The 14,911-nt window shown below is 40.2% G+C and overlaps 1 protein-coding gene across 1 annotated transcript in view; it reads left to right on the top strand.

Annotated features, from left to right (window-relative positions):
• The window catches only part of CWH43 (cell wall biogenesis 43 C-terminal homolog), a 49,403-nt gene that overhangs the window by 21,312 nt on the left and 13,180 nt on the right, over window positions 1–14,911 (top strand). The window contains 5 exon segments of the mRNA XM_027102988.1: window positions 606–731; window positions 5,598–5,677; window positions 7,467–7,572; window positions 8,636–8,771; window positions 11,024–11,173. Of these exon segments, the coding sequence (XP_026958789.1) occupies window positions 606–731; window positions 5,598–5,677; window positions 7,467–7,572; window positions 8,636–8,771; window positions 11,024–11,173 (598 nt within the window).

Genomic DNA, 14,911 nt, shown 5'->3' with positions numbered 1-14,911 from the left:
CATTCTCATTATGTACAACATTAGAAGTCTGTAGACTTCACGTGTAAGCTACATTGGAATGCACCCCAGTTAAGCTCATCTTTCTTGGCCCAGTGTGAGTTCCAGCATGCATCCTCTGTGTGGACCCACAATCCAGGCCAGAACTGTTGCCACAAACACTGCCGTATTAAGAACCTACAAATCCTCCTCTTGTGCTCCTCAACTCGGTGCCTGTGGTCCCTTCAGTGGAGAAGACTGAGTCCCTAAGGCAGTCCAGAAGGCTGCTTTCTCTTCTCCCCACCCTTCCCTGCATGACCAACAGTCAGTGACCAACACTATTACCAATCTAACAACTAGGAAACACTCAGGAAATTCAAAGAAACCCCTCATCAGAAAAAGTGCGGGTTTTTTTAATGTAAAGCATAATTTCTAGAACCCTACCTGATTTCTTATGATCATCCTAATTATCAAAAGTAACACTGGAGTAATTAATTAGGTACTGAGATAACTCAATAACTGATTTTTCAGGATATGTCCATTTAAACGAAATCGAGGCTCCTGGAATTTACCATTAGAAGGATTTTTGGATTAGAATGTAATATATTCATCTTTCTTTTTTTTAACAGTGACAGTGATGCTAATTATTGGACTGAATATGCTATTTGGTCCCAAGAAAAGCCTTGATTTTCATCTTCAAACAAAAAACAGTCCTAAAATGCTTTTCAGAGAGAGTGGAAAATACATGAAACTTGGTGAGTATAGTTTTGCTTCCTTTTTAAAAGCATTTTATTATCATATATGGCCTTTATTATGTTGAGGTTCCTGGACTTCAGACTATACTACAAAGCTACAGTAATCAAGACAGTATGGGGACTTCCCTGGTGACGCAGTGGTTAAGAATCCGCCTGCCAATGCAGGGGACACGGGTTCGAGCCCTGGTCTGGGAAGATCCCACATGCCGCGGAGCAACTAAGCCCATGTGCCACAACTACTGAGCCTGCACTCTAGAGCCTGAGAGCCACAACTACTAAGCCTGCATGCCACAACTACTGACGCCCGTGCGCCTAGAGCCCGTGCTCTGCAACAAGAAGCCACCGCGATGAGAAACCTGTGCACCGCAACAAAGAGTAGCCCCAGCTTCGCAACTAGAGAAAACCCGCACACAGCAACAAAGACCCAGTGCAGCCAAAAACAAATAAATAAAAATTGAAAACAAAACCAAATAAAACTCTAAAAAAAATAAAGACAGTATAGTACTGGCACACACACAAAAATATAGATCAATGGAACAGGATAGAAAGCTCAGAGATAAACCCACGCACATATGGTCACCTTATCTTTGATAAAGGAGGCAAGAGTATACAATGGAGAAAAGACAGCCTCTTCAATAAGTGGTGCTGGGAAAACTGGACAGCTACATGTAAAAGAATGAAATTAGAACACTTCCTAACACCATACACAAAAATAAACTCAAAATGGATTAAAGACCTAAATGTAAGGCCAGACACTATAAAACGCTTAGAGGAAAACATAGGCAGAATACTCTATGACATAAATCACAGCAAGATCCTTTTTGACCCACCTCCTAGAGAAATGGAAATAAAAACAAAAATAAACAAATGGGACCTAATGAAACTTAAAAGCTTTTGCACAGCAAAGGAAGTCATAAAAAAGATGAAAAGACAACCTTCAGAATGGGAGAAAATATTTGCAAATGAAGCAACTGACAAAGGATTAAGCTCCAAAATATACAAGCAGCTCATGCAGCTCAATATCAAACAACCAAACAACCCAATCCAAAAATGGGCAGAAGACCTAAATAGACATTTCTCCAACAAACACATGAAAAGATGCTCAACATCACAAATCATTATAGAAAAGCAAAGCAAAACTACAATGAGATATCACCTCACACCAGTCAGAATGGCCATCATCAAAAAATCTACAGACAATAAATGCTGGAGAGGGTGTGGAGAAAAGGGAACCCTCTTGCACTGTTGGTGGGAATGTAAGTAAAAAAGCGAAATTGAGTTATTTGTAGTGAGGTGGATGGACCTAGAGTCTGTCATAAAGAGTGAAGTAAGTGAGAAAGAGAAAAACAAATACTGTATGCTAACACATATATATGGAATCTAAAAAAAAAAGAAAGGTTCTCATGAACCTAAGGGCAGAACAGGAATAAAGACACAGATGTACAGAATGGACTTGAGGACATGGAGTGGGGAAGTGTAAGCTGGGACGAAGAGAGAGTGGCATTGACATATATACACTACCAAATGTAAAATAGATAGCTAGTGGGAAGCAGCTGCATAGCACAGGGAGATCAGCTTGATGCTTTGTGACCACCTAGAGGGGTGGGATAGACAGGGTGGGAGGGAGACGCAAGAGGGAGGGGATATGGGGATATACATATGCAGATAGCTGATTCACTTTGTTATTCAGCAGAAACTAATACAACACTGTAAAGCAATTATACTCCAATAAAGATGTTTAAAAAAAAGCATTTTATTATGAAACATAAATTTTCAGACATATGAGATTAAAGAGTATGATGAACTCTCATGTACCCTTAAACCAGTTCCAACAATTATTAACATTTGCTAATGTTGTTAATACCTATCTTACATTTTTTGGTAAAATACTTTAAAGCAAATCTCTGATATTGTGTTTTTTCAACCATAAATACTCTGGATTAGTTTTGTTTCACTTCTAATGTAGATTTAACAGGTAGGATTTCCAAAATATTTTGTTATAATAGTTGAGACCATTTATTTCATTTCTTGTTCTTTTTTGGAAGATTTAATATGTTAATGTTTGGAATATTGATGAGCTGGAAACTCAGGCATGAAATTAGTTTGCTATTCAGTCTGACTCATCTCAAAATATACTAGATTAAATAAAAATGTTTATTGAATGTGTAACATTTGCAGATAGTGTATTAGGATACAACATACTGCATAACTCCGTAGCATTATGTAGAATACAAAGATATATAAAATCTGGTCTCTACCGTCAATGACCTGATGCTTTACTAGAGAAGACAGAATCTTATGGTGTAAAGAGCTAAAAAACAATTAAGAAGCTAAATAAAATTTTAATATATTTCTAAAGGAAATGTCATGAAGCAGTTAGATCATTATATAAACACTTTCATATATGTTCCATCATAATTTGAAAAAGTTATATTAAAATTTAGGGGAAAAATTTAAATTTAGGTTTTTTTTGTTTTTTTTTGTATGTATTCTTATACTTTAGGTCTGTCCCTTGAAATCAGGATCTGGCGGCTTTTGTTTGTTTGTTTTTAGTCCTGATAATCTTTGTCTTTATTATTACTATTATTATTAAATTATTTAATTCATTCATCAAATTGAGGCACTTGAAACAACTTATTCACAAAGTTGTTTAGATAGCTTTGTATGATTTTCCAAAGCAAGCTTTATTTTTTGGGCCCATTTTTGGTTCACAGCAGAATTGAGCAGAAAGTACAGAGATTTCCCGTAGGACCCTCTGAGCCCACTTATACACAGCCTTCCCTGCTAGTGACATGCCCTACCACAACTGATGAACCTACAACGAAACAGGACTATCACCCAAAGCCCTTTGTTTACATTAGGACTCATTCTTTTTTTTTTGCGGTACGCGGGCCTCTCACTGTTGTGGCCTCTCCCGTTGCGGAGCACAGGCTCCGGACGCGCAGGCTCAGCGGCCATGGCTCATGGGCCTAGCCGCTCCGCGGCATGTGGGATCTTCCCAGACCAGGGCACGAACCCCGCGTCCCCTGCATCGGCAAGCGGACTCCCAACCACTGCACCGCCAGGGAAGCCCAGGACTCATTCTTGATGTTGTACATTCTGTAGTTTTTGATGAATGTATAATGGATATATATCCACCATTGTAATATCATATGGCATAGTGTCACTGCCTTAAAAATCCTCTGTGCTCTGCCTGTTCATCCCTCCCTCCCCTGCCAATTGCAATGACTGTCTGCTTTAAAAAAAAAATAATAATAGATTTTATTTTTCAGAGCAGTTTTAGGTTTACAGACAAATTGAGCAGAAAGTGTGGAGTTCCCATATATCGGCTCACACTCCCACCTCCTCAGTTTCCACCATTATTAACATCTTGCATTATTGTGGTGCATTTGTTACAATTGATGAGCCAATATTGATACATTATTATTCACTAAAGTCCACAGTTTAGAGTTCACTCTTTTTTTATATGTGTTCTGTGGGTTTTGACAAATGAATAATGACATTTATCCACTATACAGTATCATACAGAATAGTTTCACTGTCGTAAACATGGTAATGTGCTCAACCAATTCATCCTTCCCTCCTTCCTCCAGACCCTGGCAACCACTGACCTCCTTACTGTCTCCATTGTTTGCTTTTACTAGAATGTCAATCTTTGTCTTTTAACTTGAAATGTAATTTATTTTTGTCGTGATTTCCCTTGTGTTATGATTTATTTCCATACGCTTACTTTGCTTTTTCTACTTTCTCTAGGTGTATGTTTCCTCTTTTTTCTTCTTGCTTTTGCATTGACTGAGTTTTCTTTTTCCTTTTTTCTTATCCTTCTCCTCTCCACTCCTGTTTCTAGGTTGGAAATTATACCTTCAATTTCTTTTTTTCAGTAGTTGGTTATTTTTTTCTCAGAACATTAAAGATAGTATTCCCCTATCGTCTGACTTCCATTTTTTGCTTTTGAGAAGTCAGCCATCAGTGTAATCTTTGCTCTTTTGAAGATACAGTGGCTTTTCTCTCTGGCAGCATTTAAGATTTTTCTTTGTTTTGGTGTTCTGAGTTTCACTGTAATACATCTGGATGTGGATCCAGCCCCTCCCTTACTTGTGAGTGTTTGGGCTTTTTGAATCTGAAGAGTCATTTTTTTTAACAATTCTGGAAAATTCTCAGCATTATTTCTGCAAATATTACCTCTTTCCCTTCTCTCCTTTTTTGACTCCAGTTAGATATGTGTTGGATCTTCTTATTCTCTTCTTCGTGTCCCTTAACCTCTTTCATATTCTCTACCTTTGTTTTTAAGCTGCCCCTTTTACTAATTCTCCATTAAGTTTTGTCTAATCTGCTTTTTATCTTGTCCATTGAGTTTCTAATTTTAATTGTTATAATTATCATATAATTTTATTTCTAGAAGTCTAATTTCTTTACAAATTTTCTTGCCCATTAATTTAATCTCATATTTCTTAGTTATCCCATTGAATATCCTCTTTTATTTTTCTAAACATGTTAAGCATGCTTATTTTATATTCGATTCTAAAATTTTTAATATCTGAAGTATTTTGGGTTTGATTCAGCAGGGTGTTTTTGCTGTGGTTCCTGCTCATGGAGACTTGCTTTCTTGTATATTATTTCTTGTATATATTTGTGATTTATTTTTATTTTAGTTCATGGTTCTTGGAACATTTTTAGGGAAGCTTCTTTGAAACCTGAGTTTAAAGTATGGGTTATATATGCATGTCACACATGAAAATTAACCCAGGAACTAGACATTGCCCCTTTACATACAATCTTGGCCAATAAATTCAATATTTTCATAAAGTTATTTTTTTAAAAAAGAAACTTAGTTTCTTCTAAACAATTATTTCAGTTTCTGTTTAGTTTTGTGGCTGCTTGTCAGTGTGAAGTTGTTGGGATTAGGACTACGGCATAAAACCTATGAGAAGAAATTGGGAAGAGGGGTAAGTCATTAAAAGTTTTGATATAGAATTTTATATGATATATGGCCTACAGAGCACAGAAAGGAGTTCTGACTTTATTTTTCTTGCAGTGGAAGCCACCAGAATACTTCACGCAGGAGCAGGAAGAAATATGATGTATATTAACTTGGCTGCTCTGTGAAGAATGGATTGTAGAGTAGAAGCAGGGAGATAAGTTATGAGGCTTTTTCAGTTGTCCAGGAGAGAGACCCTGGAAGTTTGGATGGGAGCCGTGGCCCTGGAGTTGGAGAGGAGTGGATAGACTTAGAATATATTTTGAAAGTAAAGCTGATAGAAGTTGCTGATGGATTAGATGACACTGAATGAGAAGAAGGAAAGAATCAAGGATGACTTCTATGTTTTGGCTTGAGCAACTGGATGGAGGGTGGTGGCATTTACTGACGTGGGAATAACAGGTTTTGGAGTGATGAGAGCCAGAGTTAATCATAGGTATGTAGTTACGTGAAAAGCTATAACTTGATGAATATAATCATGCCTCTCAAAGTCTCTCTTGATGGTTCTGTTCTCTTTATAGGACATTCAGTAAACTGAGTAATATTTCTTGCATAGAGATGCGATTCACACCTCACTGCTGTAGCACAAGGAGCTGTTTAGGTTAAGTGGTGGCCCTCCTATGCAAAGAGGTGGTGCTTACCCTTCTCTTAGCTTGAACTTGTGTGTTCCACTTTGAGTTGTTTTTTTCAGTTGTGGTGATAGAGTTGGTCTAATCTGGCCATACTCTTTCATAGGATCCCTGTTGTTGATCCGTTGGTATTAATTTGAAATAGATGGTTAGTGTTGGGCACTGCATTCTCTGACTGGACCCATGGGCTCAAAAGAGGACTCTTCAGAGGGTGCTGTGCTCCTGAACCTTGGCCCTGCCAGCACAGTGGGGAGCAACACCACGTATAACGCAGAGTTGGCAGACCACTCTGTAAATATGGTAAAGGACACTGTGTATCCCTCTGTGGTCTCATTCTCTGATATAAGGGTAACCCCTTCCTGCATATGCTTGTTATCATATTCATGCATTTCTTTATATTGTTATTACACATGACTCACCTCTATACAATATTGTATTTTTCCATGTTTTTAACTTTATCTAAATAACATCTGACATATATATTTTGTAACTTAATTTTTTGTGTGTGGTATGTGGGCCTCTCACTGTTGTGGCCTCTCCCGTTGCGGAGCACAAGCTCTGGACGTGCAGGCTCAGCGGCCATGGCTCACGGGCCCAGCCGCTCCTTGGCATGTGGGATCTTCCCAGACCGGGGTACGAACCCGTGTCCCCTGCATCGGCAGGCGGACTCTCAACCACTTGCACCACCAGGGAAGCCCTGCAACTTAATTTTTTATTTAAAATAATCCCGGTGAGATTCATCCATATGGAAATATGTAGCCCTAATTCATTTATTAGGGCTGTGTAGTATTCCATTTTATGTATGATCGTTTTTTTATTCATTTTCCTATTTTTCCTATTGAAACAACAGCCAGGTTGTTTCTAATTTTTTGCTTTTATAAACAGTGCTTATCAGAAATATCACTTTCTAAACATTCTCCCTAACTTCCAAGCCTAAGCTAGAAATTCACAGATTATAAAATACCTACTAGCAAATATCTCCTTATTATTATGCATTAGCTGTGGGCAGATGCCTAAAAAATATCCTTTGCTGAAATATGAATTTTGGTGGAGAGAGGTGGAGAAGAGTGGATCACTGAAACTGCCATTGTTCATTCATCCTAAATTATCATTAAAACAATTCCCCAGGCACCAGCCACAGAGGTCTTTGCCGCCGTCTGGCCTTTCAGGTTTGGCTTTGACAGTGAAGGATGGTCTAATTTAGAAAGATCAGCTCAACTGCTCAGTCAAACAGGTAAGTCTTACTGAAATTATTTCCAGGTTTTGAGAAACTCCTACTGTTACGTTTATTTTGAGCAAGATCATAAGTAATAGGAGGAGGGTTTGCTGGGTCACAAACTAATCTCTTAAAAGGGCTTTACTTTGGTGGGCGGCTACAGGAGGATTAAGCTTCGGTAACCACATCTGTGTTTGCTTGAGAGCAATTAATTCAGTTGATTCTGAACAAAGTCTCCTACTGGGTATCTGCAGGAGAATCTTGTCTTGCCTTTGCTCTTGGAAATGCCCCTGCTAGTGGCTCCTGTCACTTGGGAACCCACTGTTGGGGACCAGAAAATTGTCAGATGAAAAGGCAGAATGGGTTGGAGTGATACTCATTTGCAAAGCAAATTGCTTTCTAGAGCCTGAGGGCCAATTTTATTTGTTTCCGGGCCCTGGGGTACTCATCTTTGGATGAAACATCCTTTAAAATATGTGGGTGTTTTGTTCTTAGATCAACTACATGGAGAATGGAGCAAGAGACTTAAAGGGCTAAACTGTTCTAGTTATTCCTAATGATAAGCATGTCTCCTGAGAAATAGCTGAGGGTCTGTATGATTCTACTGCCATTAAGAAATTTCTCTGGCCCTTAGTCCTTTAGTCCTGATTACAGGCCTCTGGGGCACATCTGACCAGGGTATCTGAATAAACTGACTTCTGTGTCAATACGATGGAGGTGTTTGCCCAGGAATAAAACACTACTGTATACTCTATTGTTTGTGAACATAAATTGGATATTTGAAAAAGGTATTAAGCTTATTTGAAATTTGGGGAATGATGTTAATATTTGAAAATTTAGAAAAGTTATGTTTTTATCCTTTCCTACTTTTCCTCAAGGCGTCCCATGTTTTAATTACATTCAAAATATGGTAAAAAAAATTTTACAGCTCAGATTTGAAACAGTTCACTTTAGTAACTCATTAGGAATTACTCTGGTTTTTGATTTACGAGTAAAGGCAGGGGATTAAAGAATCAAGTTTTGCTAATTGTTTTTACATTGCTATGGTTAATCACCATGTGCATTTTTTTTTTCTGAACAGGTGCAGATCTCATAACAATTTTGGAGAGCGATGCTTCTAAGCTCTATATTGGGAACAATGACCTGACCATGTGGTTAGGGGAGAAGCTGGGTTTCTAAACCGACTTTGGTCCAAGCGCAAGGGATCACACTTGGGGGTGAGTGTCCCTTCGGAATTAATCCCAAACATATCCCTGAAAGACTAGGCAGCGTGGGCTTGGAGTGGAAAGTTGATATTGTGATACCTTAGTCCTATGAATATGTCCCAGAGGTGCTGAAGATATGCATATTCCATCCTGTTTTAATGGCTTCCCTTTTGCTGGATACTTTCAATTCTTCACTCTTATAAACCATTTAGTGTAGGAGCTGAGCACTAAACGTGTCTGTCCTGGACGCTGTCCTCATGGAGTTACATTATAGTGTGAAGAGACGGAAACTAATCATGGACACACAGAAATAAATAATTTAAGACAATGGTAAATGCTGTGTAGAAAAGGAGAGCGGCTGGGTGGGCAGGGCAGCAGGGGATGCTGCTGTAGGTAGCGTGGTCAGGAAGGTCTCTCTGCCGACCTCATGATGGAGAGGACCCAGGACCCACTGTGGGAGGAGCCAGTGTAAAGACTTGAGGCCAGGTCAGTCTTGGTGTGCCGGAGCACAGGGTTTGAGGGGGAACTAGTAAGAAAGGAGGTCAAAGGTGGGCCCCTGATCTTACAGGGTCCCATAAGCCATGCCTAGCAGTGATTTAATTCAGTTTTTTTAAAAAATACATTTATTTATTTAATTTTATTTATTTATGGCTGTGTCGGGTCCTTGTTGCTGCACACGGGCTTTTCTCTAGTTGGGGTGAGCTGGGGCTACTCTTCGTTGTGGTGCGTGGGCTTCTCATCGCAGTGGCTTCTCTTGCTGCAGAGCACGGGCTCTAGGCACGCGGGCTTCAGTAGTTGTGGCGCACCGGCTTAGTTGCTCCACGGCACATGGGATCTTCCCGGACCAGGGCTCGAACCCACGTCCCCTGCATTGGCAGGCGGATTCTTAACCACCGCGCCACCACGGAAGCCCTTTAATTCAGTTTTGATAGGAAACCACTGGAGGATTGTAAACACGGGAGCAATCTGATCTGATTTACATTTTTGAAAGATCATTCCGGCTGTTCCTAGAAAAACAGATTGTCAGGGGCAGGAGTGGGAGCAGGGAGACAGGTGATGAGGTAGAGGCATTAGCACAGGTGAGAAATGACAGTGGGAGGCGTGGAGATGGAGAGAAGGGGTCAAACTCAGGAGCTATCTTGGAGCAGGGCTGACAGGACTTCCTGATGGTTTAGGTATCGGGGCTGGAAGTGACAAGGATAGCACCAGCGTGTTTTACCTGAGTCCCTGATAGGAGATGATGCCCTTTAATGGGACAGGAATGACCAGGTGAGCATCAGGATTGTGCTAAACTGAAGATGCCCCTGGACGGTCAAGTGACATCCATAGGTGCTTGTGTGCAGCCTGGAGGGCCGAGTGGGACAGCACAGGCTGGGCCTGTGCATTCAGGGATCATCACTGTGGGCATGGTTCTGTCAGAGGAGCTTCGGGAGGAGGCCAAACAGTGCGCCCAGCCTGAGGTCTGAGCTCTGATCATCCTTTCCATATGTAGTTCTTTGACTTAGAGTGAGGCGGAACGGGTTTTCCTATCTTTATCGGACCATTTGTAATTTCTAATTTTGTAAATTGTTGCACTGTGTCCTGGCTGGCAAGGTCATACATTCTCAAATGCGTTGATTAATATTAGAATTGTTTATGCAGATAAGTTGCCAGAGTAACAGTGCTAGTAAAATGGAGTTTGTGTATCCTAATTCTGCCCTTTTCGTGTTTCCATAGCACTTATTATTTTTTTATTAATTAATTTATTTATTTTTGCTGTGCTGGGTCTTCATTTCTGTGCGAGGGCTTTCTCTAGTTGAGGCAAGCGGGGGCCGCTCTTCATCGCGGTGCGTGGTCCTCTCACTATCACGGCCTCTCTTGTTGCGGAGCACAGGCTCCAGACGTGCAGGCTCAGTAATTGTGGCTCACGGGCCCAGTTGCTCCGCGGCATGTGGGATCCTCCCAGACCAGGGCTCGAACCCATGTCCCCTGCATTGGCAGGCAGACCCTCAACCACTGCGCCACCAGGGAAGCCCTCCATAGCACTTATTAAACAGAGTTGATAGTGTTGTTCTTGGTGACACAGTGGGACGTGCTGAATAGCCCAGATGCAATGAACAGTCTGGCAGACTGCCCCATACCTCTCCGCCACATTAGTGCTCTCAGTGCCCCTCAGTGGGATGCTTGAAGTGTGCACATCCCTCTTGAACACATATTCTTAGTCCCGTTTGCATGATATGGTGGGACCAATAGTGACGCACGTGTTTCTTTCCATTGGAATACAGGATTATGGTTTTGTCAAGATACCGCATTGTGAAATCAGAGCATCACCTTCTTCCGTCACCAGAGGGCGAGATTGCACCAGCCATCACTCTGACTGTTAACATTTCTGACAAACTGGTGGATTTTGTTGTGACCCACTTTGGGAATCACGAGTGGGTTTCTTTGGTCTTTCTCGAACTACACAAATGCCAAGAAATATTATTAACACATTACTTTGACTTCCGTGCCTTGACCTTTCTTACTTTCTTCTTTTTTTTTTTTCAAAGTATTTTTCTCTGTGTTGCTGGTTTTAAAAATCAGGCATAGAGGGAGTTCCCTGGTGGCCTACTGGTTAGAACTCTGGGCTTTAACTGCCGGGGCCCGGGTTCAATCCCTGGTCCAGGAACTGAGATCCCACAAGCTGTGTGGCATGGCCCCCCAAAAAAAAGAAAAAGAAAAAGGAAAAAAAAATCAGGCATAGAAACCTTTGAGATGCAGGCAGTCCTTAACGATGGCACAAGGCAGCATCATGGCCATGTTAGCCAGCAGTTACTGAGCAGGTGCTGTGCTAACTGCATTATTGTATTTAATCTTCATTTTGTATAACGTTAGTACTATTATAGCTCCATTTTACAGATAAATAAACTAGACTGAAGGTTAGAAGACTTGTCCAACCTGGGTCACACAGCTAGGAATGAAGTAGACCCAACTCAGAGCCTGCAAGTGCTTGAAACCATATGGTAAACCAGACTATGGAAAGATGAAATTCCCTTTTCCTACAGGATTACTCCAGTTGCAAGTACTGCTGGGATTTGAGAGTACTAAATAACATTTCTTTTTCCCTCATGTTTTCAATCAACTGAGAGGTAGGCAGAGGAATCTGGCAGGAAGATCAAAATATCTCTTTTGATTCTGATAAACGTATTTGGACAACATGGCTTAAGTGTGTCCACATGGACCTGCTAATACATTCCCCCAACAATACATGATGCTGGCTCCCCCAAAGCAGCTGGCCTACCTGGCAGGGGCAGAGTCTGCCCTGTCAAACTCTCCCCTTAGTGGAGAAGATAACACAAGGAAACACCCTTTCTGCAAACCGGCAGGTTCCCGGGAGAAGAATGAGGAAGTGTTTGAGACAAGCATGCCCAGTTTATTCTTACAAACTTAATTAATTACAAAAATCCTCCCAAGAAGTAAAGGGTGAGAGGGAGAGAGGCCAGAGATGATTTTCTGAGTCGGTTCCCCTCCAAGGAGACATGAAGAATGGGGAATGAATTTTATCCCCAAAGAATAACATTCACAACCAGTGACTTAGTACTGAATAAATCACGAATAATGCCAGCAATATGTTGTTAAAGCAAAGCTAAAAGTATATAATTTATACTCTACCATACTAAACATTCTCTAATAGTAATTGAAAACACAAATGCAAAGTGCTTAGCGTTATAAAATACAGCATATGGGCCCTGTCCACATTAATGATACAAGAGGCCACAGAGCTTTACAGTGACATACAGAACATTAGAAGAACAACAAACAAAATACGGGTAGCAGACATATTCGTTTTGTTTAGGTGAAACTTACAGTATGACAGAACCCAACATTGTTGTACTGTAAGTTTCACATAAGCAAAATGAGTATGTCTGCTACCCATATTTTCCTATTCCCTTTTTCTCGCAGTATTACATGGATCTGTGAAAGCGTACTTGACTGTTTTCTGAAATAAGTCAGAGCATAAGGAATATAACCCAACCATTCAAATGTAATTAATGTGAACTGTTTGCTAATCAGACTCTTGCTGGTCTTCTTAGAAGTGGGAAGGGTGTTTGGAGGACGGATGGTATAGACAGTCCACACCTCTGTTAAAAAGATGTTTGAAGAAACGCTTTCTGTTTCTCCCAGCAATTTTCAGGTTGCAAGTATAGACATTCAGAAATCATTCTGCTGAGCTTAAATTGCACTTGAATTGGGTTTATCTTTTAAAAAATAGGCACTTTTGTGTTTAAAGGTTGCAAGGTCTTAACCTAAGAAACAGTTGAGTATACTCCATCCTGTTTTCCTTTGCTTTTTTTCCCCTGCCCCCTTTAACTCCCTCTGACCTCTAAAATGTGAAGAAGAGACTTGTGAGGGAAGAGAAGACTAAAAGATAGCCCTCAAATTGTTTGGAAAAGAGGAAGGAAGGATTACCTTTCCTAACTTTCTATTAACCACATATTTAAAGCCCTGTAGCTAACAACATACCCTTTGCTTACTACCTTCCTCACTTGATTTAATAATAATGATGACAACCGCAACAGTAATGATAATAGCTAGCACCTGTCGAGGAGATGTGACTGTAAGGGAAGAGAAGGGAAGCAGTATAGTTTAATGGCTAAGCGCGTGAAACTCCAGAACCTGGAATCAGACAATCTGGTTTGAATCCTAAGTCAAGGTGTATCCTTCACCAAATTATTTAACTATCTTGAGCCTCAGTTTTCCCATCTGCAAATCAGGAGCGATAATCCTACTTAAAGGATTCTTGAGGGAATTAAATAAGATATATTATCTCATGCAAAGTATGTGTAACTGCTCAATTAATACTGGCCATTATTATTAAAGCAAATCAGACACCTCTAAGTGTGAAGCGCATTGAGTAGCTTTAAAAAAAAGTCATTCATCAAACACGAATCAAGCATCTATTGTGTCCCAAGCACAATGCCAGGTGCAGCCTTTTCCCTTAGAGCCTTAGCTCTTGTCTCACTCTTTAGAAGCCCTGTCTACTCCCAACAAGTGACATGAGAAAGTTCATGCTTCAAATAACTTGTGAAGCCGTCACTACGTATTTTTGCTTGCCTTTGTTTTTATAATACTAGATAAAAAATTCTTACTCTGAAAAAATATTTAGTGATTTCATTTTCTAGTGATTATGGCATATAAACATAAAATCATATTAGGAATGAATGCTTATGCATGTTATTAGCTGATTCAACGGGATTTCTAAAATTACTGACGACACAAATATCTCTTTACAACCAATAAACAGAAAATAGCAGCATTCCTTAGAAGTTACTTAGGTATACACTGTAACTAAAATTGGTATTATTTTAGGTAATTAACTGAGCCACCAGTTAATTACAGTGTTTGTTTCTTAAAACATGCATAAATGTACAAAAAAGAAAGAGCACAGAACCTGTAGTCTGTAGTTACAGTTTTGGTTCCGTTGTAAGATAAACTCAGTGAGCTCCAGTTCCCTTGTCTCTGAAAATCAGATAAAATTATTTTTTCTAACCCACATCATAGGGCTATTGGGCTGATCAAATATCAACAGATAAGAACATAAAACGTGTTCAATCTCTCTCTTTCTCCCTGTCTCCTAATTCCTCCCCCTCCTTTCTTTATACCCATACATACATATAGGTTTTATTTTTATTATTATCACTGGATAAAATTTATCTCCTGAGAAAATGTAAAGCCAAATTCACAGATTATTTTCCAATAATATATTGCTAAAACCTATTTGAATGAAAGCTCTATCTGTGGTGCAGTGACTTTGACATTCTCTAGATTGGATTTGAATCCCAGTTGTGTGTCAGAAGGAATAGAATTCACTGCAGACTTAATGAAGGGACTACTTACCACGATGTTGGAAGGGTCAGAGGAACAGATAAGAGATGCTGAGGTACTCAGACACTAGTAATGGTGGGGAACCAGTACCATCCTTAGGGCTGAAGGGACAGGTAGAGGAAACAGTGTTCCCAGAGCCCCGTTTGATCTGGAACCAGAAGAGGGGCCACCAGGCATGAGGAATGCAGCTCGAAGAAATACTCCAATTTCTCTCTCTTCCTACCCAAACCTCACTGGAAATTAGTAGACAAGGAAGCCCAGGAGATGAAATCTGCGGAGACCAGCCTCCATGGCATAGAGAAGGGCTG

The sequence above is a fragment of the Aethalodelphis obliquidens genome, unplaced genomic scaffold, assembly GCF_003676395.1.
Source record: "Aethalodelphis obliquidens isolate GAN/ISIS:26980383/991018 unplaced genomic scaffold, ASM367639v1 scaffold6, whole genome shotgun sequence".
Classification (NCBI taxonomy): Eukaryota; Metazoa; Chordata; class Mammalia; order Artiodactyla; family Delphinidae; genus Aethalodelphis; species Aethalodelphis obliquidens.
The sequence above is the reverse complement of the archived record's forward strand: the minus strand, read 5'-3'. Positions and strand labels throughout refer to the sequence as shown.